Here is a 26988-nt window from a genome sequence, read left to right on the forward strand (position 1 = left end):
CCTCAAATGTTAATCTGGTATGACAGACTTGCTCAGGTTTGCGTCACTTTGTGCTTTTCAGTTCTGTGACAAGTCTCAATGTAAAACCCAAAGCCCCTTTCCTTGAAAACAAGTCCACTAAAGGTACTTTGTGCAGACATTCAGAGAAGTGCAGTGAAATGTTACAGTCTGGAGATGGTGGGTTGAATTTTGGTTGCAGTAGTGTTAGGGGAGGTTCTTGCAAGGAATAGGATAGACTGGGATCTCCACCCCTTGCTGCAGTTATAAAGGCACTAACATCAAAGGAAGGAGCCAGGGAGGAGTTGAAGAGCAAACTCCTTTCCTCTGGAGCACTGGATGAGGAATGCTGCAGAGCTGTTAAACTAGTAGGAAAGGAATTGTTTCATGGGAAGAGAACTTATCTCTTTCTTCTGTCTCCCAGTGAGAAAAATGTGGCTGAAGTTTCTTTTGGCTATTCTTCTCTGGCATGTAACAGCTGCAAAGGAGCCTGAGCCGTAAGAACTACCCTATTACTACTATTAGTATTTGTGAAAAGGCTTTAAAGACAGTGCTTATCAATGTTATTAATTTTTCTCTAAAAATTTAACAATCCAGGGCTCATATTTTATATCTGGAGAGCTAAAGTGGAATGGGGATGGCAAGTGAATCGTTCTCATTTAATATGATCAGACCTTCACCTATTGCAGAACGTCCATGGAAGTTGACGTGTGTCCAGAAAAAGCACTAGCAGTAGTGACAGCAGGGTGTTTTGCTAAAACCAGGTGGGCCCAGGGCTCAGATAAAGGGCAAAAGGGCAAGAGCTGGGAGCAATACCAGAGCTGTGGGCAGTACCAGGACTGGGCTGGTTCAGAGTTGCAGAAAGAGTGAGGAGCACTGGCAGTGTGTCCTATTTAACCTAAAGTAATTGGTGGGTACTTAATAATAAATGTTAAGTGCTCACTTTATCCTGTTTCTCCCTTACCTATGAATGTGATCACTTTGATGTTTGGATTTCACAGGCAGTATGTCCTGATAGTGCCTGCTGTCCTCCAAAATGACTCTCCAGGTCAGGTTTGCCTGCAGTTCCTTAACCTCAACGAGACAGTGTCCGTCAGAGCAATCCTGGAATACAGCTCTGTTAATACCACTATTTTTAATAAAACCGTGACAGAAAGCAGTGGTCTACAATGCTTCAAGTTCAAGGTAAGTTAATTTTAATTTATGTCCCCGTGGAAAAGAAATGTAAACAGGGACAAGAAAATTAAAGAAGGGAGCACAGGAAAGGAACAGACAGGGAAAGAAGGAAGACTTGTTAAAGGAAAAAGGAAGCATAGGAGAGTAACATAGTAACAAACCAGGAGGTATTTTTTTGTATGCATAAGTAATAAGATAAAGCCCAAGAAAGGTGATGGAGTTGGTAGAAGTGAGATTGTGTCACGCAGGAGCCCAGGCCACAGATATTGCTGTTCAACAGGTTCTGGAGCAAATTACTTCAAGACTAACAACCTCCTGATGTTTTCCTGTTTCTTCACAGATTCCTCCTGTCCACTCTGCACCACTGGCTTTCATTTCCTTCTCTGCCAAGGGCACCACCATCCGCCTGGAGGAGCGGCGCTCAGTGATGATCTGGAACGCAGACAGCATCGTCTTTGTGCAGACAGACAAACCCATCTACAAACCAGGACAGACTGGTGAATGTCCACTTTGTCTATAACGTGGGCCTTAGGAGGCAGTTTCTTCAGACAGAATTTCTCTGTCTGGTGTTTTTCAGGCTGAGCTACATTCTAGGTAGTTTCTTCACAGTTTTTGTTAAAACTATTACAGTTCTTTGCTGAGGAGATTAGGGAATCATCTTCAGGATGTCAGGAGACCGTCATTCCATGATCTCTGTCATTTTCTTTGTCCCTTCCTCCCAGGTGACATAAGCTGTCACTGCTGCAGTTTCACTACTGATGACAGACCAGGATAATGGGAAGAGGTGATTAGATCAATACCTGGCATAAAACAATTCTTCCCTCTGTGGTGCTGGTCAGCATCAAAATAGACCAAACAGAGTGAAGCCTGTTACTTTGAAATGAAATATAAGTTGTTAAAGACAAAATCATGCTATTTACCTTCTGCCTCCGATGTGTTTGGACTTTAGATTCTCATGTTGTATTCCTGCACTTACACTTTCCCTTTATCTATGCTTCTCACATGGCCATAAAGCAGAGCTCCATTTTTCTAGATCCATTCCTCAGTTCATTTCTAGGCTTTAAGGTTTCTAGCACACACTATAGGGAAACAGCAGAAGACTTCTTCCCAGATACTAGTCATATAATGCAGCCATTAGACTAGATTAGTTTTACTTTAATTAGGGTCATAGATACACAGATACATAGTATGAAAAAAAGCTTACCAGTTGGAATTTGGTGCCACCAAGGTATCCCATATGGGTTGTTTATTGGTCAAATAGCTTGGTTTTGAGCTGGGGCAAGCAGCAGACAATAATCAAATTATGAAAATGTAATGCAGTTCTTATTTGTTCAGTCATTCCTTTCTGTGATGTTTAATGAAAGTAGACTTTTCATTGCTAACATTAAAGGAAACGTTTATGAAAGAATACAAGGACTTGATGCTAGGAAAAAGACCCTTAATCAAAGTCTGTGTAGGGTTGTTCTACCTTCAGATGCATTTTATTATGTGCATCCTGTGCAAGCAGGACTGTTGGAAGACCCTGTGAAACTGGGAGTACTAATGAATGCAAAATGTTATGTTCAGCCAAACAAACTATGGTCAATGCTAACACCCTGTTCCTTGCCTTTCCAGTGAGGTTTCGTGTTGTTGCCCTGGATTTCAATTTTAAACCTGTTCAGGGGAAGGTGAGTGACCATTAATACTCCCCTGTATTTAAAATTGCTGGGAGACAACTTCTTCTCAAATTTTACATAAAGGACTGCTGTGGCTAAAATGAGTTGTTTGCAGAGACTAAATGCCAAAGAATTAACCTGATTTCCTAAGCACATGCTGTAATCCACCCTTTCATTATAGTCACAGGGAAGAAGGCAAGTGTGTAGCAGTTCGAATTCCTGATTCAACACATTCTGTGGTCGCTGGAAAGGAGCTCAAAACTCCCTCCACTTTGTTGCCACAGACATTATCTTAGCTCTGACCAGAAAGCCCATGGTTCAGTCTCCCTCTCTCACAGTTCAGCAAATGTTGCTTGCAGACATCAGTAAATCATCCACCTGGAACATTGCCCATTTTAGAAATGTGGGAAATTAAAGAGCAAGTTGCTGCCACAATTATTTATCTCTTCAGAGGTGTTCTTTCCACTGCCAGCAAACTCTCTTCATGCTCATAATGCATAAGGAAATTAATGGAAGGGTCTTCACTGGCCTCCTCTCTTGCACTTGTAATGCAGGAGACAGCACAGTGATAGCAAAAAGAGCTGGTGCTAAAAAGAAGCCCAAATCATGGTTTGTGTGCACCTCTGTAACTCTGCTCACTCGTACTCTCTGAGACTGCACTCAAACCAGTATGGTCAGAAACTGCCCCACCATTCTCATTTCATCTCTCTCCTTTAGGCAAGCTTCTTATTGAAGTAAAATTGCTGTTAAACTTATTGAAATAAGAGATGAGGACCTCTGATTAATGGTATTATACTGAATATTGGTTATATACTTTTCACAGTCCTGAGGAAAAATAATATGTGTTTGATCAGCAACCTAATATCTTCTTCCATTCTGTTTTTTCCTCTTTCAGTACCCCTTGATTACAATTCAGGTAAGAAATTTTTGTCCTTGTACTGCATTACTCCAGGCATGTCCTTACATGAGTTTGAACATGTCCATACACAGACAGATCTTGCTGCTGAGTACACCAGCAGAAATCAACAGAAACTCCACAAAAAGCAAGGATGCTCTTTGAGCTTGACATGGAAAGCACACCTATCATTCCAGCAGTCAAAATCTGTAGTGTTCTTATGTCTGCCTTTGATTCCTCTCCCCTTCCCCCAGCTTGCTCAATTTATTTTGGGGGTGTATCTTTTTGTAAGTCTAGTGCTGCTGAAAACCATAAAAAAATACAGGTTGTGAATACAACTACTAACTATGTCAGCACTTTCATGGCATTTTCTGGGGATTTTTAAAAGAACTGCAGTTCGTGTCTAGACAGCATACTTACAAGTTTCCATGTTACACTATGAAGTCAGGGGACTTTATTTTCTTTGCAGTGAGAACACACATCTTCTGAGCCCTCCACATGTTTTTCTTCCAGTTGTTGCTGTAAAGAGTCAAGGAAATGGTGTGAATGAGTTTTCTTTAGTCTAGCTAGCATAACATATACTGAGAGGAAAATGCCACCCCAGTGAATGCAAAATAAAGGTTTCCTTCCTTCTTCTGGCAAAAGCTGAAAAAAAAGCTGGGGTTGCTAAAGGCCAAGATTTGTGTGGGATAAACTTGGCTGAAGGGAAAGCACAAAGAAGATTTTCTTTCTCTCCCCTCTTGACACAAATCTAGAGCAACATATACTAAAGAGCAGGAAAGAGCAGCATTGTGCAACTTTCCCTGATGATTGAGACTAATAAGTAGGCTGGCAGAGAATACCTAAATCAGGAACAATAGATGAGAATCTAACAACATTAATAATAACATGAATAATCAGAGTACAAAGGCACAATTTAACTCAATGCACATGCATTAAGCAGCTTCTCTAGGGAGTTAAAGCAACCTGCTCTATTTTCTTCTTGTTGCTGGTTTTGTGTGCTAGTAGCAAAAGATTTCCAAGGCAAAAAACTGTGAGTCTGTATTCTTTTTTTCTTCAGGATCCAAGGGGCAACAGGATCTTGCAGTGGCAAAATGTGACGTCAGAGATGAACATTATTCAGCTAGAATTCCCACTCACTGAAGAGCCTATCCTGGGGAACTACAAAGTTATTGTAGCAAAGAAGTCAGGAGATAAAATAAATCACTCATTCCTTGTGGAGGAATATGGTAAATGACACCTATATTTTTTATTTAGTGTAGGAAACACTATTAGAGATGAGTCCATATCAAGCAACCTTTTTGACTGCTAAAACTTCAAACAGCTTCCTGGCAAACGCAGCTTCAATTAGTTGTCCTTAAGAACTGGGGAGATTAAAAAAGAAAGAGAAGAGTAAAAAAAAAAGAAAAATTTACAATTTTTCACACACTCAGCCAGCAAAATAATCTGCATAAGAAATCAGCAAGTTGATTGCAAATTTCAGTGAGACAAAATTTTCTCTCACTGAATTTTCACAGCTATGTCCATGAACATTCTTTGCCAAAGCTCTGCAAGACATCTAGACAAAACAGGATTCACTTTAAAAGTCCTGTCTTTTCTTCTAAGTATTGCAGAAATACTTTAGTAAGCCTTTGCAGATCAGGCCAGTTCTTAAACATATTGCCACCCTGGTTCTGAAATCCCATTCCCTCTATACTGACTAACAATAAAATATATATTCTCATTTTTGCTTTCATCTTAGGAGGGTCTGCAAATTTACCATATCCCACTGTTGGGTTTTTTTTTTCTTTTTGCTCTTTGTCCTAGTGTTGCCAAAGTTTGATGTCACAGTCACTGCACCAGAAAGCCTTACAATCCTGGATTCGGAGTTCACCGTGAAAGTCTGTGGGTTGTAAGTACCATGTGCAGAGTGGTTAGGAAATGTGCTGAAGTGGAAGAACTTCCCAAGGACTAGGGAAAGAGCCAGGGCTTAGAGAAAAGCCAAAATAGGGCCCCAGAAGAGGTTGGTGAGGGTTGACTTGGTCATTGGAGCTTTCATTTATTTCTGTGCTCATCCCATTTTATTGTATAAGTATTTGGTTCCACGTGGTGTTCTACGAGGTGGATAAAACTCTTGAGAGGTTCCCTGGTGAAGTAGGATGTCTTCACTCCAAACAACATACTTCAGAGGTAGACACTGCTTCATAAAGCAGAGCAACATTGAATTCTAGCTGGGGTGTTACGGTTAGAGCTGTCTAACTTCCCTTCCAAGCCTGGTCCTTCAGAAGGAACTTGCTTACACCAACACTAAAATCTTGTAATTTGGGATCCAGAGTTGAAATTCTGATTCCCTAGCAGATATGAGGAGTTTTGCTTTGATTTCAGTGAGCCTGGAACTCCAGTTTAAGCTGAAGATTGGAGACAAGTGTCTTAATTTGGTCAGTAGCCTCATCTGTCCATTATGTTTATAAAGGTATTTGGTTTTACATTCAAAGTGTAGCTTTGTTTCATAGGTTTAGATGTGAAAAAGAACTAATTTTGATTTCTGAGTTGTATTTTCTATTTTGTTAAAGCAGGAGAGTTAGAAAAAACCTGTGAAACTACTCCATGCTCTGGCTTCCCAGCTCACTGCTTGTCCTGGATCTATTCCTGCACACATTAGCTTAAGATTATTTTTCAAGCATTAGCTCATAGACCTCATCAGATCATATTTCCTCTCCCCCTAGGTACACCTATGGCCAGCCTGTTGAAGGGAAAGTCAAGCTCAGTGTGTGCAGGGATTTTGATTCATATGGGAGGTGTAAGAAAAGCCCAGTTTGTCAATCGTATACCAAAAATGTATGTTACATAATTATTATTCCTCGTCATGCTTGTCCTCTGTTCCGTGTTCTTGTTCCTCTCCCTTTGCCCATCACACTTTGCTTTCTGTCTTTGATTCTTCTCTTCACCCTACTCCTCTCTTTGCTTGTATGACTACCTAGGAGCTCAGGGCACCTCATTTCTCTTCTTGGCTTCCTGCAGGCCTGAAATATTGACGTCTTTCTTCTTCATGACTCAGTTTCCCATAAACATGCATAAATCATGTTAAAATTACTGGGAAAATACTTCACTCACTAAAGAAGGATCCTGTGTATTGTCAACACCCTTTGCAAGCTATGATCCTTGACAACAGGATTTGTTTTCTTCCCTGTCCAGCTGGAGACAGAGGGTTGCCTCTCCCAGGTCTTCAGCTCCAGCATCTTTGAGTTACATCGCACTGGTTACATGAGGCACCTTGATGTGAAGGTCACTGTGACAGAAAAAGGAACAGGTAATCCCTTGCAGACAGGAACAGCAAAAGCAGTGTGGTCCAGAAGGAGAGTAGGAGACAGCCTCTGCTTGCTGAGTACAAGGAGATGTCTCCATGAGGAAGGGAGGCACATTTTTACAAGCACAGTGGCCATCTCCAGGTAAACTCTGATGATGCTCTGTGCAGGACACAGTTCATCTCCTCATGACTCTGGGCATGTCTTCCAGGCCTGCAATTTACAGCTGCTCAGGTTATTTCCATAACTCGGGTGATGAGCGCCATACGGTTTGAGAACATGGATCACCACTACAGAAGAGGAATTCCTTACTTTGGACAGGTAAGCAAGAGCTTGGAGGGCTTGTATTGAAGATGACTGACAGGCCATCACATAACAACAATGATGGCAACATCTAGGAGACTGTTTGGGGTGGGGGTGCTCTCCCCAGTCTTCTTTCACTGAATGCAATGCCCTACTGGTAGTTCTGAATACTGAAGACTATTAGTTTATTCTGATTCTGCCAGAAATACTTCAGATCAGAACAGCCCATTAACTAGCATTTCTCTAACTTGCATTTTAAGCTTGCTATAAATCACTGCCTCTCCCTTCAGAACTGACCATCACATGCCAACCAGACATGAATAAAAACAGTGCTGGATGAGGGAATAAAGAGGGAAAGGAATTTAAGACACACATAAGAAAACAAAGGAAATAACAACAGTTTTTGTCTCAGAAAGGTTTTTCATTTGTTTCATGACAATACCCACATAACTCTGTCAGTGGTTTAAAAGGTAGGGATAAATCTCTCTCCAGTTCAGCTTTTGTCAATGAGGAAAAGATAGAGGAGGACCAGTAGCACTGAAAGGAGACGAAATTGTCTTTCAAGGGTGGGTTTTTCCCCCACTGTAAAGTCTATATACCTTTCTTTTTCGGTTCCCATTCCTACTCTCTTCTTTCTCTTTTAAAAATCAAAATGAATGCTCATTTCTATGAACATAGAACTTACTTAAAGGGATCTGTTATTTTGCTGTTTGTTTGTTCGTTTGACACAAACAGCAGAGACAGTGTAGACAGAACCAGAAAAATGTTCAAAATAAAGAAGTGGAGAAAAGGTTTTCAGACACTGAAAATAGCAGGAGCAGACTCTTAAGATTCAGGAAGGAAAAAAAGGAAGGGAGAAAAGAAAATAAATTTTGAAACTGGAAATGTATAGTCAGAAGGGACTGATCAGGGAAGAGATGAGACACAGAAGTTCTTGCTCCACAAAAGGACATTATCAATGGTGTGGCAGATGCTGAGGAAGCTCCTGCTCCTAACCTCATAAGATAGCTCAGATAGTTGCCAGAAAGTGAAGAGAGACTTTTCAGTTGTCAAGTATTGTGTTGAAGGAAGATGGAAAAGTAATTCTGCTGTTTAGAGAGCAAACGAGTGCAAAATATCAGTATCTACATACAGAAAGACAATACACTCAGCATGTTTCACATCCCCTTTTACAGATCAAGCTGGTAGACAAAGACAACTCTCCAATTTCCAATGAGGTTATTGAGCTATTTGTCAATAACAAGAATACAGACAACTTCACCACGGATCGTAACGGTGTTGCTGAGTTTAGCATTGACACATCCGAAATGTTTGATCCCGAGATCAGTCTGAAAGTGAGTACAAAACAAGGCTGAATAGAGACACAGAGAGAGATGGCTGCTCTCAAACTGAACCCAAAAGAAGATGGGTGAGGTTTTAATTCTGGTAATAAAAATATGCTTTCTTCATCTTTCTTCACTGTCTAGAGCTCTCAAAAACTACCAGGAGTGAAGAAAACATCTGAGTTGTTGCAATGCAATGGCTTGTTGCAAGGCTGCTCTTTCCTTACCAGTTTGGCTTTAGGCACAGTTCTTATCTATATGCATTACGTGAACTAATCATTCTGAGGTCAGAATGTAATGGTGACTTCCCTAGTGATATATGTTTGTTTTCCTTTTCTTCCCCACGCCCTCTCCTGTTTAGGCAGTTTATAAAACCAGTGACCACTGCCACTATGAAGGCTGGATAGAGCCTTACTACCCAGAAGCATCTCTCTCCGTCCAGCGCTTCTACTCTTGGACTAGCAGTTTTCTGAGGATTGAGCCTTTGTGGAAAGATCTGAAATGTGGGCAGAAGAGGATGATCACTGTACACTACATCTTAAACACAGAAGGATACAAGAGAATCACCACCATGAACTTCTACTATGTGGTGAGTATGAGGTTGTGGGTTGATTTGCTGAAATGGTTTTACTGGGCAGCTACCTGGCAATCCATCCACAGGAATTACAGCAGTGAGTGCTCTTCATGGTGTTCTCTGTCCACCTTTACCCTTCCTTTTGCTTCTGCCTTGTGACCAGCAACAAGGTCCCTAGCAGCAGCAGTGTGAGCATTCAGCGTGCCCTAAGGCTTACGTTTAAGCATTTGAGATCATCTCATTGTAGATTGTCCTGTTGATACACATTGAACCTGATTGCTGCTTTCTCCTTCCAAGTTCTGCCAACCCATACATGTCTTGATCTTCTCTGCACAGGGCATGGCAAAAGGCAAGATTGTCCTTACAGGGGAAATTAAAGTTAACATCCAAGCTGGTAAGTTAAGTTGCCAATCCATATTTTTGCATTCAAACAAACAAACAAACAATCACATAGATGGTTGAATATAGCAGCTATAAGGAGGGCTGTATCTCTCTTCACCCATTAATGTGTGCATGGTAGTAGCACTACCACTAAGATCACTATAAAAAGTCAGGTTTAGTCCAGCAATTCCTTCATTTGATATTATTATATGTCAAATAGTGTTCTCTAAAGAACTTCCCAAGGGATGACATAGAGAATGCAGAGTGTCTGCTTTAGGGTCCTAACTGAATATGGGCAGATGTTCAACATGTGCAATAAATCTGAGACCACCTGGATTAAACCCAAGCCTGTCACCTCCTGGAAAATTGTTCAGCTTATCATCTAAGTCCAGATCGCTCCACTGACTGGTACAGTTACATACTTGTTGAGTCTGACTACTGCTACAGTAAATCTTTCATATTCCTTCCTTATTGGTGCCTTTATTTTCTCTAATAGGTCAAAATGGCACTTTCAGCATTCCACTTGTGATCAGTGAGAAAATGGCTCCAGCCCTTCGGCTGCTGGTGTACACCTTACACCCTGACAAGGAGCTGGTGGCAGACAGTGTTCAATTGCCAGTTGAGAAGTGCTTCAGAAACAAGGTGAGAAGCTCTAAAATATAGCAAACCATACCTGCTATCAGATAAATACAAATTCTTTGTGTATACATCCACAAGAGATTTCCAGGTTTGTTTCTTGTTTCCTTTCACTTCTCTCTGCATTACTCCATTCGTTATTAATTTTTTCTCTTTGGCCTTACTTCTTTCCTCTACCACCACCTCCTGGCCTTATTGTCAAAAGATATACCTTCTTTTAACATTAAAAAGTTTTCAGGAGACCCACGTAAATCCCAAATGATTCTTGCCTCTCTTAAACTTCACTAGTGTTCCATTCAGTTTTTAGACTTTCTATTCTTCAACATAGTGAACATGCTTTAGACTTATCCCAATTCATCATTCAATCTAATTTACACTTTTTTTTTTTTGCAAAATGCAGTTTGGGTTTACCAGAATTAAATATACACAGAAAATAAAGTCAGGGTAGTCTGGGGTTTAATATTTCTTCCTCTTTTTTTTTTATGGCACATTTTCTTTCATCATTATAAACTCAGATTTCACCAGTAAGATTTTTCTAATCTTCAGCTCCTAGAAGCTAAAATGCATCAAGCTATAGAAGACAAACAAAGTGACATTAAACAAAATGTTTCTAGCTGCCCATTTCTAGTTATCCCTCCTGTTTTTTTCCTCTTATCTAAAACAAATATGAAATAGATTTTTTTTCTGAATAGATGCAAAATCTGTTTTACATATTTGCTAACATGGGCCATGGACCTAGGAAAAATACAATTTGTTCACTGTAGGGATTATTGCATGTAGTCACGTCAAAATAAGGCTTGATTTGATTTGATATTGACAGCAAAAGAATCACACTTTGTTTCAAATCACTTGAGGTCGGCTTTGTTTAAGCAGGAATCTAAGTGTGGTTATTGCCTAAGTCCCTGTTATAACAGAGGCCTGGTCAACAGCTACAGTGGAGACCAGACATCCTCCTCCAGGCAGATCTTCTGAACTTTAACAGAAAATCCCTCCACTCTCCTTCTTGCCCTCCACTCACACATACCATCAGAGCAGCCCCAGCAGCATGGGCTAGCCATGCCAACATCTGTTTCATGAATTTCAGGTCCATTTGGAATTCTCTGAAAAGCAGAGGCACCCAGCTTCCAAAGTCAGTTTGGTCATTGAAGCTGCTGCCAACTCCTTCTGTGCTGTGAGGGCGGTGGATCAGAGCGTGCTGCTCCTGAATCCAGAGACAGAGTTGTCAAAGGAAATGGTAAGCTGCCAAATGCCTTGTCTCCTTCCACTGCTTCTTTCTCCTCCATCACAGTGCCTCTCACCACTTGAGATCATTACACTGAGTTAGAGTTCCACAGCTTCTGGCATGTGCTGTCACAAGCCATCTTTAGTAGGCAATAAACATTTTTTGTTTCCTGTGGATTGTAAGTCCCCTTTCATGTGGGGTTTAGTTTAACCTGTGGCTGGTCTCTGGCAGCACAACCCTCCAGCATATCCACTACTCCCAGTCTTGTGCCATCAGCAAACTTGCTGAGGGTAGACCCTTGCTGCAACATCCAGATCATCAATGAAGATACTGAGCAAGATGAGAGCCAGTACTGGAGTACCCTGTGGTACATCACTAGTTACTGTCCTCCAACTAAACTTTGTGCCACTGATCACTGCCCTCTAATCCCAGCCACTCAGCCATTTCTCAGTCCAGGAAAGATAGCATTGTTTCAAGCAGGCTGGCACCTCAGTTTTGGCGTTTTGCAGTATTTGATGGTGTAAGGTTGATGATTACTGACACACAGTTCCTATTTCCTTACCCCTCACAGGTATACAGCCTGCATCCCTTACGAGACTTGCAAGGCTACGTCTTCCATGGGTTCAATCTAGAAGAAGACTCTCGAGAACCCTGTGTCTCATCTGACCACATCTTTCACAAAGGCTTGTATTACACACCTGTAATGTCTGGATTAGGCCCAGATGTGTATCAGTTCCTCAGGGTAAATGTCCTGTACATTACTTAAATATGCTGAAGTGAGTTTCTGCTTATGTAGTGTTAGATTCTGCAAACTACCCTATTTATTAGTAAAACTCATACATGACAATCTTAGACCTCTATTCTCAATTGATTCTGGTGCCCACTGTGATTTTCCAGCACACACACAAACCTCTCCCAAAAGTCTCTGCATATATGTCTCTGGGCACCTCTGTGGTGGAAACAGAGTAATGGGAAAGAGAAAAGAATGGAACAAATCTCAGCTACAGTGTGGTTACGGCTAACGCTAAAATGTGTTTTTTTACAGGATATGGGAATTAAGTTTTTTACCAACTCAAAGGTTCGACAACCAGTTGCGTGTGCTAGTGAGACTGTAAGACGTCAGCCATATGTAGTGAATGCAGGACATGTGGCTTCTGCACACCACCTCAAATCACCAGGTAATACAGAGCACAGGAAACAGATTTTACCTTTCTCCTTAAAGGACTTGTTATGCACATGGACAGTACTCACCAACTTTGGTTTTGATGTTAAATATTGGACTGGCATAGAATGAGATAGCTTAAGTTAATGGCCAATACCCAAAAGAGTCTTTCAGGTCTACACTTCTGATTCATTTCCAGTTTCACACTGGGAACTGCAGTGTCACACAAAACTAACACTGTTGACATTGATTCCCTCCTGACCAGAGCTAGTTGGAAAAGACTGTGTGACAGTGTGAGCAGTAATCAGAGCTAAGACCTGAGTTCTAGCCCTAGGTCTCATGCTCATGAGAGACCAAAACACTTCAAGCAATGTTTTCTTTTTCCTTTGACACCAGGTTATACCTAACCGAGGGGTGTATTAGTAACATTTAATAATATTTGTGTGGCATTATACAGAGTCTCAGCTACAAGGAAATGGTAAAACACTTTTGTCCTTTTGTGCCTGTGCACATTCAAACCTGTCCCTTCTGGGCATCTCCATTATATGAATCAGGTTTTACTAAGTTCTCATCATCTCTTACCAGCTGAAGCTGGTAGGGAGGAACAAGAGAGGAGACTCATCCTTGCGACTATTCGGGAATTCTTTCCTGAAGCTTGGATTTGGGATATAGTGCCAATTAAGTGAGTACTGCTTCTTTCATATCTTTGCCTTGCTTTAGGAATTACTAAATATGTTCTCTGATGTCCTGCAAGGTAGCAATCCCTTCCCAACCCTTCTTCCTTTCTGGCCCAGAAGACCTAGTTTTTCAATCATCAGATGCCCATCTGCCCTTCTCTTTCCAGTGACCAGATTACCAAAGATGTCCCTAAAGAACACCTGCTCCCACAATGTGTGTACCATGAGACATATTCCCTTCCTCACAAGAAGGACACTTGTATTTAAAATACCAATTTGCAGAACAAGAACTCTGAGTTGTCTTTCCAAACTCAAGGGTGTGATGGGCAGAAGAACTTCCAAATGGACTTTTCTCAAATTTTAATGATAAATTCCAGGGATTGTACATGGGATTTCTGCAGATAGAATAAGGGTAGTTCTGGCTTTCAAAACTTGTTGCCTCTACTGAGAAGCAAGTCCTCTGAACTTCACCTTTTCTAAAACTTTCATCCTTCCTCCATTCCCATCAGCTCTACTGGAAAAGCCAGCATCTCATACACCATCCCTGACACCATCACCAAATGGAAAGCCAGTGCTTTCTGTGTGGAAGAGCTGGCTGGATTTGGCCTGTCTGTGCCTGCCACCCTGACAGCTTTGCAGCCTTTCTTTGTTGACTTGACCTTGCCATATTCTGTCATACGAGGAGAAGATTTCCTCCTTAGAGCCACTGTCTTCAACTACCTTGACCAGTGCATTAAGGTGTGTACTTCTGCCCACATTCTTAAACCTTACCCCATCTCCAAAGAAGCTGCAGCAAAATGATTGGTGCAGGTGGTTGGATTTTCTCTTGACTGAGGTGCTGCTCATTCTAGCTGACAACAGATTACCCTGTCCAGATTTGTCCTCTGAAACCAGTACAGAGCAAAGGGAGATCTTGTGAACTGTGACTAGGGCAGGCCTGTAAAACAACAGTCTCAGGATGCATAGAGAAAGGAAAAAAGTGCTTTGCAGAGTATCATTCACCACCCACAGTTATGCAAGCCATCAGTGGTGTCATTGGGGCCTTTTCCTTAAGGAAAAGGTGTGCCTAGGATGCTTAACATCCTATGTTAACAGTGAGACTGTTGAGAGGAAAGAGGGAAAACTGTTCAGGTTATATCTAATGGATGATTAATCAAACATCATCATCTGAAACCTTAAATCTGCTCTACACTTTATTCTAGATGTAAGCAGATGGTGTCTCACCCCCTCAAATAATAAAGCACTGTTTGCAATATGGTACAAAACCTTCACCCCATGACACTATTCCTTCTGTTCTCAGATTAATGTTTCACTGTCGGATTCCCTTGATTATCAAGCCAAACTCATCTCCTCAGAGGATGATGGATGTGTATGTGCCAAGCAAAGAAAGACCTATGTCTGGAATATTTTCCCCAAAGAAATTGGTAAGTGCTTTGAATTTACCTGGTTTTCTGTTCCAGAATTGATACTAATTTATAACCTGAAAAGCTTAATCCTTTTCCAACCTGGACAGCTTGGTCAACCACTGCTCTTTCCAGTTGTCTGGGTTAAAGAGCTTCTCCACAGCTTCAGTGTGTTTATCATTGCCGTTTTTAGAGATCAGTTCTCTTCCCATATATCTCATCTACAGTGACTGACTATTCATTATGCTGAACTACATCTTATTCATCAGATGAAATTTCTTACTTTGTCAATCATCCTGCATGGTAGAGGTCCATTTTTTCCCCTTTTTTTTTGCTGCTATTTAAGGTAATGTAGTGTTCAGCATTACTGCAGAGACCAAGGATGATGGAGCTTGTGGAGATAAAGCTCCCAGGAACATCAGTATTGACTACAGGGACACCCAGATCAGAACACTGCTGGTTGAGGTACTGCTGACAGCTCTTACTGTTTGTCCTGTACTCCTTTTCATGAGAAAACTAAAACACAGCAGAAGTATCAAAAGAAAGTAAAAGTTTTTCAGGTTCCCTAAAGAAGTCCTGGTATGGCTCCACCTTCATTTGGCTGGGACAAGGTCTGGCTGTTTAATCTAAGACCAAGTCCACTCCCATCTGGTGATCTGTACAGTGAGGATCAGTGAGACAAGTGTATGACTCCCTCGTGCAGAGGAGAAACTGGAAATGAGGGACTCCATCTGATGTGATCTCCCTTTTGGGAGCAGCCACATCATACATGATCTGCAAACTGCTGCTTCACCTGTTTCATGATGTAGGAGGTTGGGGAAGGGGGTGGCTTTTTTGTCACTGAATTTCTTCTGCACGCTTTTGTCTCGTCTTTACATCATGTGTCCCTTCTTTCCATCTCCATGCAGCCTGAAGGAATCAGAAGGGAAAAGACTCAAAACTCCTTAATTTGTACAGAAGGTAAGGGTCTTACATACCACTGTCTTGAGAATGGAAAGGGAGTCTGCACTCTTTCCTGCAGTGTTTGTTGGTGGTTTCCCTTCCCTTTTTCCCCTGAGTTGTCCATATGACAGCAAGTATGAGTGCAATAGTTCAGTTCCCTGATACCAAATTCCTGTGTGGTCTGGTGCATATCACTGAGGCAGCACCTGTGCCTTGGTCAGATGTGCTCAGATGCTTCAGGAAGGCTGCTATGAAGTTCTCAAAGAGAGACAACCTTTCCATGAAAATTATGTCCTGTGTTTCATTCACTCGTGTTGACTGCTGTCCTCTACTCCATGGATACCTGTAGCTTACAGCTTTCTACCTCTGGTGGGAATGGGAGAGGGAATGTAATGCTCCTTTCCACACTATCTCAGTGCTGATTGTGTCACTGAAGGAATCCCCAAGGGTCACAGATACTACAACCTGTGTGCACCATGCCCTGTTTTACTGTTTTCCATTGAGCAATGACAGTGACTACTCCACTTGATCTGTTCCTCACAATTTTGGTTTTGCTGTGTCCCCTGCTCTCTTTGCGTTCTTGCTGAATGCTGTGAGTTTCACTTTATTGCTGTCTCCTGTGTGCCATTTTGTACTGTGCAATTTGTACCAGGAGCATTTCAGTGTTACAATTAGTATTCCTATAAAAATGACAAATATTTTTCTTCACAGGTGATGTAGTTATTCAAGATATAGCTCTAGAGCTACCTACAAACGTTTTGGAAGGATCAGCCAGAGCCTCATTTTCTGTTGTTGGTAAATATATAATTAATAAAACATTAAAAAAAGAAAATATAGAATATGTTACATTAAAGTTCTTTCAGGATTCAAAATGTGAGTTTCCACTCTTAGTGTGGGAAACTTTTGAGAAAAGAGACTGATTCTCATCTTGTCCACCAATGCTCTGCAACAGCAAGATGAAGTTTAAATATCAGTTGCACCACTCTTCACTATTCTGTTTAAATTTAGTGCATTTGAAAGTCTTTCTCTGAAGCAGCAGCACAGTTCTGATTTATGACCTCAGCCAGATTCATGCTAGTACGGCATTCTTCTATGCACCCACCTACAAATCAGAGATGCCAGTAGAGTCTATTCAGTCTTTTCAGGACGTGGATTTGGTTGCATGACTCACTAGCCATAAAATCCTTGCTTTCTAACATTGGTGACGTTTAGAAGCTCATTCCAGAAATCCCTTGCTGGGTCTGTGCTACCTTTCCTAGAAATAAAAATTAGAAGGTGGTCTGTGATACCTCTGCATTATCAAATTCCCTTTGAAGCATTAGCTGTTAATCTTGCAATAAATGTTTTCAATAAAGAGCTGTGGCAATTCCCTTCCATCTTCTGGAAACAGAAGTTTCCTGTAAGTTTCTTTAATTTCCAACAAGAAGTATCTGCTTGAAGTGGCACCAAAATAAGGAGTGTTTCTGGTAAGGGCAATTTAGACTATGTAAGGAGAGGCAGGAATTTGTTGGCTGCAAAACAGAACAGAACTCAGCGCAGAGAATTTCAAGTTTCTTCAGAAGGCTCCCAACCCCTGCGAGGTTTTTATGACTCTGCCTGTGGAATGGAAATTACTGGTAATGTCAGTGGCCATGAATTGTGCTAATCCCCCCCTCCCATCTCCTCCTCCCCAGGTGACATCATGGGCACTGCCATGCAGAACCTGCACCAGCTCCTCCAGATGCCCTTTGGCTGTGGGGAGCAGAACATGGCCCTCTTTGCACCCAACATCTACGTCCTGGATTATCTGAACAAGACAGGACAGCTGAGCAGGGAGGTCAAATCCAAGGCCACTGGATACTTAGTGAGCGGTGAGATCCTTGTGATTCCCTTACAGTGTGTGCTGGAATTCCTGTTGAGGGCCAGTGAGCAGGAGCAGCAGCATGGCTACCCTGACAGATGGCATCACTGTGGTAGCACAGCCCAGAGACCCAAGGATTTGCCCTGAACAATACATTTTTTACTTTCCTTTATCTTCTTATCTTATGCCTTTTTGCTGGCATTCAGCTGCCGTGTTTCCTTTGAGGTTTTTGAGAGAAGTATCCTTCTCTCTTTCCACACAGGCACAGCATGTGTCCTGATCCTGTATGTTTATTTGGAACACAGAGCTGATAGAGCTCTGCTAATTCTCTCAGTGTTTCTGCAAGACAAGGTGTTCCATTAATAGAACCTTTCAGAGCTCTTCTGCTTGGTAGATATAATATACATTGCCTTTCCATTCTTTCCCACTGTGGTTTCAGACAAATATGTTAGCAAACAAAATAGGGTTTTGCTTTTACCTCCTAGAACTCTTCCTTTTCCATGTTCTTGCAGGCTACCAGAAGCAGCTGTCATACAAACATCCTGATGGGTCCTACAGCATCTTTGGCACCAGAGATAAAGAAGGGAACACCTGGTGAGTGACTGGGGGCAGAATTGGCTCAGAGATGAATTTGCATTCAATAATTATGGTGCAGGTAAGAGGCAGCTTTACTGGCTGGATCAGATGTGCAGAGCTGTCTAGGACTGTAGTACTGAAAAGCACTAAAGGAGAGGTCTCTCCATCCTCTGCCAGGCCAGGTGCATGAGAAGAAGTTGATCCCTAAAGACCCATCTGACTTTATGATTCATACTCCTGCTGTCTCCTATGAAACCCATTGCACTGTGGTGCTCTATAGTCAGGATCAGCCACGGGGTGTGCTGGACTTCCTTCCCGTGTCTCATCTAGCTACTGCTCCTCTAACTGCTCTCTCTCTGAGGGGCAGACACAGAGAAAGCAAGCCATGACACACTGGCTGTGACACTTCATGCTCTTCAACAACACAAATGGGAGGGCTGATTTCTTCTGCTTCTTCCAGCGCTCATCTCACAGCTTCATCTTTCCCTTGCAGGCTCACTGCCTTTGTGTACAGATCATTTGCACAAGCTGGTCACTTAATCTATATTGATGATCGTGTCCAGTCTCAAACCCTGATGTGGCTGTCAAGCAAACAGAAGCTAGATGGCTGTTTCCGGAGTGTTGGGACACTCTTCAACAATGCCTTGAAGGTAGCAGAGAATTTACTACTTGGTCAAATTTATACTTTTTCACTAAGGATATGTTCTCCTGTTACTGCCAAAAACTATATTTCACTCCAAGTGCTTGTCTTCTTCCAAGGGCTAATTCTCCACATTATTTTCAGCTCAGTTAGCTTTTGTACACTTACTTTACATGTTATGTGCACATGAGATAGGGTTACAGGACTGTAAGCTTGAAGAAGTGATCTTTTTTTGGATTTAATAGCAAAAGGCTTCTCTAGATTTGTGAGCTATTCAAGAGCTATGTGAATGCTCTCCTTCCCTTTGGGCTGCCTCCAGAACTCTCCATACTCTTTCAGCTGGGACATGGCAATTCATATTTAAAGGCTCTCAGCTGTGGCATTTACTGATTATTCTTCTCTCCGTGTTGTTTTCAGGGAGGAGTAGATGACGAGCTGTCCCTTTCTGCCTACACCACCATTGCCATGCTGGAAGCTGGGCACGCCAGTGTGGTAAGTTGCTCTGATATTCAGATGGAGCTGGTCCCTAGTTGTTGCCTTGGGTCCAGCATCTGCTAAATTGTCCAGCTAGTAAAGAGAGACAAAGAGAGGGGGAGAGCTCCCAGAGTAGGTGACCATGCTCTGCATCTGCACTGGTTGCTGTCATAGAGAAAATCCCCATTTCTATACCTCTTAAATCACCAGTCTTCGAGCAGAAGCTGTACAAACCTCAGTGGAATTAGATCTTCTATTTGTGAGACAAAACATTCAATGACTCCCTTCAGTTTCCAATAAAAAGACTTGACAGGTAGAAACCCACACACTATGGCTTAGCCTCAAAGACAGCCCTGTCAAGAAAGTAAGTTGTTGCAGGTAAACCTATAAAATCTACAAATGGAACTAAAAGATATGTTGGAAAAACAAATGCCCATGAGAGCAAAAGCTGATCTGTCCTTTTCAAAAAGTTGTCAGTACAAAGGTGACTACAGAGGAGATGTTAGACCTCAATACAGGAGTTAGCTTCCACTTTTTCATATCCTTTCTGGCAACACAGAGTGGAACTGTACATTTTTTTGTGGGTGTAAACCTAGTACAGCATTGCAGAATTAAAGTTACACCAAAGTCAGTGAGAATAGAAACCACTAAGTTAGATTTGTTTAAGACAACAATCTCTTGGCTATAGAAATGCAGAGCAAATAATTATCATGGAGACAAGCAGAAGGAATTATCTGTGAAACATATAGACTAACCTCGTCAAGAACACCATTGAAAGCTATTTGATTTGTTTGATGTTTTCTGCAAAATTCCTCCTTGAAGAATTGTGTATTCTCTCTTCTGAAGTCATTATACAAGCTGAAGTCCCACTCTCATTGCTGTGATAGTGATAGGATAAGGAACATGTTTAAAGAAAATAAATTTTTGAGCAGGTGAAGACTACTGTCCTGAATTAGACCCATATGCTTTTTTGTTTTTAAGTACCCTGTAATCCGAAATGCCTTTTTTTGTCTGGAGACTGCATCTGAGAAGTGTATCCGTGAAGTTTACACTCAGGCACTCATGGCCTACGCTTTCTGCTTAGCTGGCAAGGCAGAAAAATGTGAATCATTCCTTGAAGAGTTACAGAAATCAGCAAAGGAAGTTGGTGAGTTTCAGTCATTTGGGGAATTTGAGAAGTGGGAAGATGGAACAGGTCTTACAGATGGTCTAACCTTGACACTACTGAGGGTGTGGGCACATGAACCAAACTGCACAAATAATCTGTGGAGTTAACCTGCAGTGCATTCATTGATTTGCAGGGAGCCCTTCTGAGGAAGAGGCCTGGATGCAGTGAGACTCCAAGGCAGTACAGAGCAGTGAATAATAGATATTGGTTCCTCTCTTTGTTTATTCAGATGGCTCACTGCACTGGGAGCAGGAGGAGAGGTCTCCATCAGACAAATCTCCCTCCTTCCTTGACCATGCCCCTTCAGCTGAAGTTGAGATCACCAGTTACGTGTTGTTGGCATTGCTCCACAAACCCAACCGGAATAAAGAGGATCTCACAAAGGCCTCAGGGATTGTGCAGTGGATCATCAGGCAGCAGAATCCCTATGGAGGTTTCTCCTCTACCCAGGTGCCAAAACTACTTTCCACTCCACAGCTAGTCCTAGGAATTGGGGCACTCTTTCAGGGGTCCAGCAGGCCTCTGACTACCTAGTCCTGTTTCTCTTTTCTACTTGTTGTCTCTGAGAGAAGCCAAACCTTTATATTAGGAGACCAAAATACTTCTTTCCCCATTTTCTTAACTATAGAAAGGTTAAAACCACTCAAGAGTAATTTGACTAGCAATAAATACAGATATTTGTGTCTGGGGTGAGCCTAGAAAACACCAAGTTCCATCTGTTAAATGACGCATGAGTTCTGTGTAGCTCCTCAGAAAACACAGGCTTCATCACTATGAAAAACTCTAGAAGTGCGCTCTGCTGCTCATATTTTATTTTCTGAGACCCTTGTATTAGGAGTCAGATTCTTCTACCCTAAATCATACATGAGAGAATGAAATGGCACCTTTGTATAGGAACACTGGAGTTATACACAAATTCAGGACAAAGCAACTGCGATTGGTATTGCAACAGTGACTTTGATCCCCACTGGTCACGCTGTGTAGCCAATTGTCTTCCATTATTTTCTTTTCCTTCAGGACACAGTCACTGCCCTTCAAGCACTCGCTGCTTATGGTGAGGCCACCTACAACTCTGCTTCACAAAACAGAGTCAAGATCACTTCCAAAAAGCCTTTTGAGAAGGTATTTACTGTCAACAATGAGAACAGGCTCCTGCTGCAGCAGACTCCCCTTCCAGAGGTCCCCGGGAAATACAGCCTCACAATGAATGGCAGTGGATGTGTATTTTTGCAAGTAAATGTCTGCCTTCTTCTTCATTGTGTCTCACATTTTGCATACAAGATAGCCATTGTTTTGATGATTTTCTAGCTGACTTTTATTTATTTTTCCTTATTGCTTGATTTCCCTAAACTATTTAAATACTCTTTTCCCCATCCCACATTCTGACTCCTGGGAGTTCTGGCATGCAAAAAGAATCCTTTCTGATCAACATCTGGTTTCTTTCTGGGAGGTGACTCTGGGTACAAGCACCTTGATTTTTAAAGAGTATACATCTTATGTGTTCGTCTTTGATGTAAGCAAGGATCTTCCACTTAAAACGAAGTGCAACATTGCCAGAAAAACTCACTAAGTCTGACATTTGTTTTTTCAGAATGCAAAGAAAATTTTGACATTCTTGAACAAAAAGGTATTTCCTCTTCCAGGCAGCACTGAGATACAATATTCACCTTCCAGAGGGATCCTTTGGATTTCTGCTTTCAGTAGAGACATCAAATGCTTCCTGCCCACAGGACAGACCAGCAAAATTTGATATTGTCCTCATAAGCAGGTAATGTGCCACCAGCAAACCAGCTGTGCAGATGACAGGACACACAGAGAGCACTGCTGTGTGTTTTCACTTCAGCTTATGAAGTCAAGAACCACAAGCTGATGATATCAGCCTGTAAGACACAGTATCCCAGAAGACCGCTGACAGGGTACTCTGTTGTTTCAGCTACACGGGGAAACGTAGCAGCTCCAACATGCTCATTATTGATGTCAAGATGCTCTCTGGCTTTGTTCCTGTTAAGTCTTCCCTGGATAAGGTAAACTTAGAGGAGGGAGGCTAAAATTACTCCCCACAGGGACAGAGGAGAAAACCAGAGGCATGGTTAAGAACCATTCAGCCACAGACTGTGTGAAGGGTTTGCATGGCTGCACTGCTCATTACTGGGTGGAGGGAATGCCCTCCAGGGAACTTCAAACACACAGACCCTCCTGTATTTGAAACTAGGAAGGGTTTCAGCTCAAGCCTGAGCAGCTGGGAGCTGCAACCAGGAGCTGGCATTGCCTGGGAGGAGAAAGGGTGGGAAACCTCTGAGACTAGATCTGAAACATAGATCACACCAGTCAGGCAGAATTCCCCAAGTGAATTGCAGTGACTTGTGCATTTGGAAAGAGCTCATACCCCCAACTAAGTCAAGTGGTAGGTTTTCGTCCATTCTTTCAATCTATTCAGCAAGGTTTGGACTCAAAAAGTCAGCTACCAGCCCCTGAAACTTGACTAGGAGAAGAATGAATACCACAGACATGCAGCAATAGGGTCTGAAGTAGCATTTGTTTTGTAATATTTTACAAATATAATTATCTTGATTTTCTTGTTTTGAAGCTCATTGACAGTCATACAGTGATGCAAGTAGAAAACAAGAAAAATCACGTCCTCTTTTATCTGCAAAATGTAAGTTCTGGTTACTGTCTATTTGATTTTCACAAAGGATGGAAACAGCATGTAATAGGTATGAATCTATATGAATATATGAATATGAATATACCCTATATGGTGCATATATCATGTTTTCTTCCTCAACAGTTTTCTACTGTAATCATTAAGCTGCTTACTTTTCAAACTGCATGTAACATCCCAACCTTCCAAACAGCTTCAAACTGATACTTCTCCTACCAGCAACCAAAAAACCCAAAAAATTAATTTTAAAAAGCACATTTAAATTAATCAAAATTCTTTCTCCTTTCAGTCAAAAGCAGATAAATGCCTAAAAAGAGGTTCCCTTGTGTGTATGTCTCTTTGGTAGGCTTCTTATAAACCTCAATCTTGCCAACAGGACAGGAAACACTGCTTTCATTCTCCTCTGGAAAGATTTTCTTTGCTTCTCTTACACTAGATCATTGCAAAATTTTACCTGTAATCTAATCCCTGAATCCCTGAATTTATTCAGTAAACAGTTTGCTCAGGGCACTAACAGAAGCCAATATCCCAGTGCTGTAAATTGACTCCCAGTTTCTTGGTGACACATAATGTCCATGTCTGAAATGGGAGTGATTGGAAAACCAGCCTTTATCATCCTGACCATTGGCAGACCCTGGAAAATTAAACTCAGTGCCTCTGGACAATTTCCCCACATCTGGCGACTGGATATGCAATAATTACAGAATTGGGTGATACAAGCAGGACAGAAAATCTATTAACTTTTCAGCTCAGTTTCACTTCGGACTCTCCAAACACGTTTAGATAATGGCTGTGCCATATCTGTAGGTGTGGTATTTGGAATATGCAGCCTGTCAGTTACCACCCTTGTCTGCTCTAGATGGTGCTGTACAGATAACAAGACTTGTCATCTCTGACCTTCCATTCCAGATCTCACAGAAGAAAAGGAAAGAAATCACTTTCTCAGTTGAGCAGGACTTTGTAGTGAGCCACCCCAAGCCAGCTGCTGTGCAGATCTATGACTACTATGAAACAGGTGTGTCTTTGGTTTGAACCAGTGTGAAGGGTGGGAGAGGGACAGGGACAGCAGAACAGCATGCCTGAACCAGCCCTGCTGCCACCAGCACTCCTCTGAACTCCATCAGTACTTGAATCTAGGGCCAGGGGAGAGACTCATTTCACTTTATTGACCTTGGTCTCATGCCCAAGGTGACCAACAGGCATGACTAGAAAATTATGAAAATACATGCACCAGAGTAAAGGACATTTCAAGGATCTCCAGTTTAAGCATGCATAGGTTATATCCACCTCCAGGGAAAGGCACAAGAAGTGTTCTCCAGGGTAACAAGAATATTTCTATTCTTCTCCAGAAGAGTATGCTGTTGCTCAATACTCATCACCTTGCAAAGAGGTTGCTGCAGAAATGGACTAAGGATTCAAAAAGGTAAGTGAAAGTCAGAAAATTAGAAGGTAAGAAAGTGAAGTATAAAACAGCAAGAGCAGAGTGAGCTGAACAGGAACTATTCTCAAAGAAACAAAGTCTTCATGAGGCTTCTCAGAGAGCAGGCAGAGACAGTGGCCAGATCCTGTCCCTTGACACCAGTGGAATCCAAGTGGGGACCACATCACTGTTCATGGGGAGAGCTCAGCTTCTAGAATAAAAGTCTAAGTGCAGAATAATGGAAAGACTGCAAAATACCTTCAAAGTTTCCTCAGAAGCACAGATATGTAGCAAAGAACCATTTACCTTTGGCTATCCTTGAAAGACTTCCCTCTGGAGCCTATGCTTCCCAGGCCTAAGCAAGGTTTTCCACATAGAATAACAGAAACTTTTTCTGGGACAGTAAATACATTATCTGAGGAGAAAAAAGTGACATGAAACATGGAGGTGGTGAAATAACTGGTCAGAGATATGTTGCTGCCTGGTTGTAGAGGAGGTCAGGTCTGCATCCTGCTCAGCACAGAAATTCTGCTGCTCTTATCTGATGAGCAGTTTCTGAGGAGTCCAGGCATGGCTTGCTGCAAGACCTTGGTCCAGCTTTTTGCTGCTTCACACAGAAAGAACTGACTGCCCTGTATTTTTTTTTTTTTTAAATACCCATATTTTGTAACCTGCAGCTATTTGTTTGCTCTCATTGAGGTTATTTTCTTTTGGATTTTCGCCTGCAGGAGCACCATAAATGTTGAACAAGTGGTCAAGCACCCTATTTTCTTCTGTCATGAAGTCCTGGAAAGGGCCATTGCACCCTGGGAATGACAGTGGGACTCTGTGATGTTGATCGAGCTAGTGTTTCATTCTCTGTTTCCTTTCACACCACATCTGTCCAGTTCTGTAGTATAATCATGTATACCTTTCCACCAATAAACCTCCCTTTTACTTTGGGCATTGGCTTTATTTCAGTGTCACAGAAGAGGCATTTTGATGATAGTCCATGTGTCATGACTGCTGCCTGGGGAAGGATGAGGAGAGGAACACGCTTGTCCTGCCTGCAGCACTTTCCCTCAGCTAAAGCTGATAACCACTGGCCACTGCTGCAATATACATCGTGTTCAGTCCCCCCACATCCAGAGATGGCACCCACTGCTCATGGCTGCTGGACAACCCCTCACCTTTCCCCAGCCCTGTGGGGGCACTGCCTTTGCCCCTGTAGCATAAGAATAGGGTGTGTGTCCTAAACCAGGACATTGAGACACTTGAGCACGTCCAGAGGAGGCAATAAGGCTGGTGAAGGGCTTGGAACACAAGCCCTGTGAGGAATGACTGAGGGAGCTGGGATTATTTAGCTTGGAGAAAAGGAGACTCAGAGGTGACCTTGTCACTCTCTACAACTCCCTGAAAGGTGGCTGTAGTCAGGTTTAGTCAGGCAGCAGCTGACAAAATGAGAGGACAAAGTCTTAAGCTGCACCAAGGGAAATAGAGGTTGGATATTAGGAAATAGTTTTTTACTTAAAGAATGATAAAATATTGGAATGGTCTGCCTAGGGAGGTGGTGGAGTCACCATCCTGGATGTGTTTAAAAAAAGACTGGATGTGGCACTCGGTGCTATGGTTTATTTGAGGTGTTAGGGCATGGGTTGGATTCAATGATCTTGAAGGTCTCTTCCAACTGAGTGATTCTGTGATTCTGTGGTTCTATGATCACAGAGTGACTCTGCATCAAGCTTAGCAGGGGACAGGGTGAGGAAAGGGTCAGCTTGCAGTCCTGGCCTGGTGATCACCTGGTCCCACATCCTGGATCTGACCCCACCAGGCCCTCCAGTCCACAAGTCTGGTCAGAGTTTGTCCAAACCAGGCCACGATGGATCATGGTTCCAGCCACCAGCAGCAAGCCTCCCCGTTTTCCCACACCTCTTGTCATCCCCTGCTTTGTCACGCTTGGAGTCGTGGTGGTTTCTGCAAACACTAACACATTAACACAGCAGCATCGGGAGGGCTCGGGAAAGAAACACGGATGCTGCTCCTCCTTCCCAGGACTGGGGATGGAGCAAGGCGGGCACTGGGGGGGACAATGGGACCCACAGGGGCCCGAGCAGGAATTTAAGTGCAAACTGCTCAAGTGCCGAGGGTTAGGATGTGTTTTGACAGGATCTATTCCACCAGGAGATTTGCTAAAAGCTGCATGCAGGCTTGCTTTTTTTTTTTTTTTTTACTCCGGTGAAAATTAATCATCCAGTCAACACAGGATATTCCTCTCCCCATATCAATTTTTTTTCAAAATGCACTAAAAAATTTGAGGTATATAATTCCACAGGGCTGGCCATGCAGGATGTGCATGATACTGGTGTTATAAAAAAACATTTTCTAAAGTTCCACAGATGAGAAATCTGTGGGACATGAAATAGCTTTGGGTACATTTCTGATCTCCATGCAGAATTAAAACATCACTGGCAGTAGGAGGAAAAGGAGGAAAGCAAGAAAGTCTGTGAATTTTGTATTCCTGACACAGCCCAGATTGTAGCAACTGACTTGATTTACATGAGCATTGGGCTGGACTAAAGCAAGATAAATCAATAGTTACA

The 26988-nt window shown here is 42.2% G+C and overlaps 1 protein-coding gene and 1 long non-coding RNA gene across 5 annotated transcripts in view; one reads left to right on the top strand and one right to left on the bottom strand.

Annotated features, from left to right (window-relative positions):
* The window catches only part of LOC107200731, a 44682-nt gene that overhangs the window by 10396 nt on the left and 7298 nt on the right, over positions 1-26988 (bottom strand). For 2 of the 4 annotated variants that reach the window (XR_004498678.1, XR_004498674.1), the window contains exons 3-4: positions 4144-4242; positions 962-2446 (exon numbers count right to left, since the gene is read on the bottom strand). This is a non-coding gene — a long non-coding RNA (uncharacterized LOC107200731). The remainder of the gene's footprint in view (positions 1-961; positions 2447-4143; positions 4243-26988) is intronic. The other 2 variants (XR_004498675.1, XR_004498679.1) reach the window with 2 other exon arrangements.
* Positions 263-25350, top strand: LOC107200681 (ovostatin-like). Its single transcript, XM_015619490.3, has 36 exons — positions 263-494; positions 999-1182; positions 1514-1670; positions 2788-2840; positions 3724-3744; positions 4784-4952; positions 5530-5614; positions 6429-6540; positions 6898-7012; positions 7219-7328; positions 8486-8644; positions 8994-9221; positions 9543-9600; positions 10084-10229; positions 11308-11457; positions 12017-12187; positions 12491-12623; positions 13193-13289; positions 13794-14022; positions 14585-14708; positions 15034-15152; positions 15596-15647; positions 16341-16424; positions 17303-17479; positions 17982-18063; positions 18539-18695; positions 19103-19177; positions 20141-20306; positions 20557-20777; positions 21345-21560; positions 21971-22095; positions 22261-22351; positions 22915-22983; positions 23899-24004; positions 24339-24412; positions 25138-25350. The coding sequence occupies exons 1-35, from the start codon at positions 385-387 to the stop codon at positions 24398-24400; spliced, it is 4413 nt and encodes a 1470-aa protein (XP_015474976.1). The 5' UTR covers positions 263-384; the 3' UTR covers positions 24401-24412; positions 25138-25350.

The sequence above is a fragment of the Parus major genome, chromosome 1 (genome assembly GCF_001522545.3).
Source record: "Parus major isolate Abel chromosome 1, Parus_major1.1, whole genome shotgun sequence".
NCBI lineage: Eukaryota > Metazoa > Chordata > Aves > Passeriformes > Paridae > Parus > Parus major.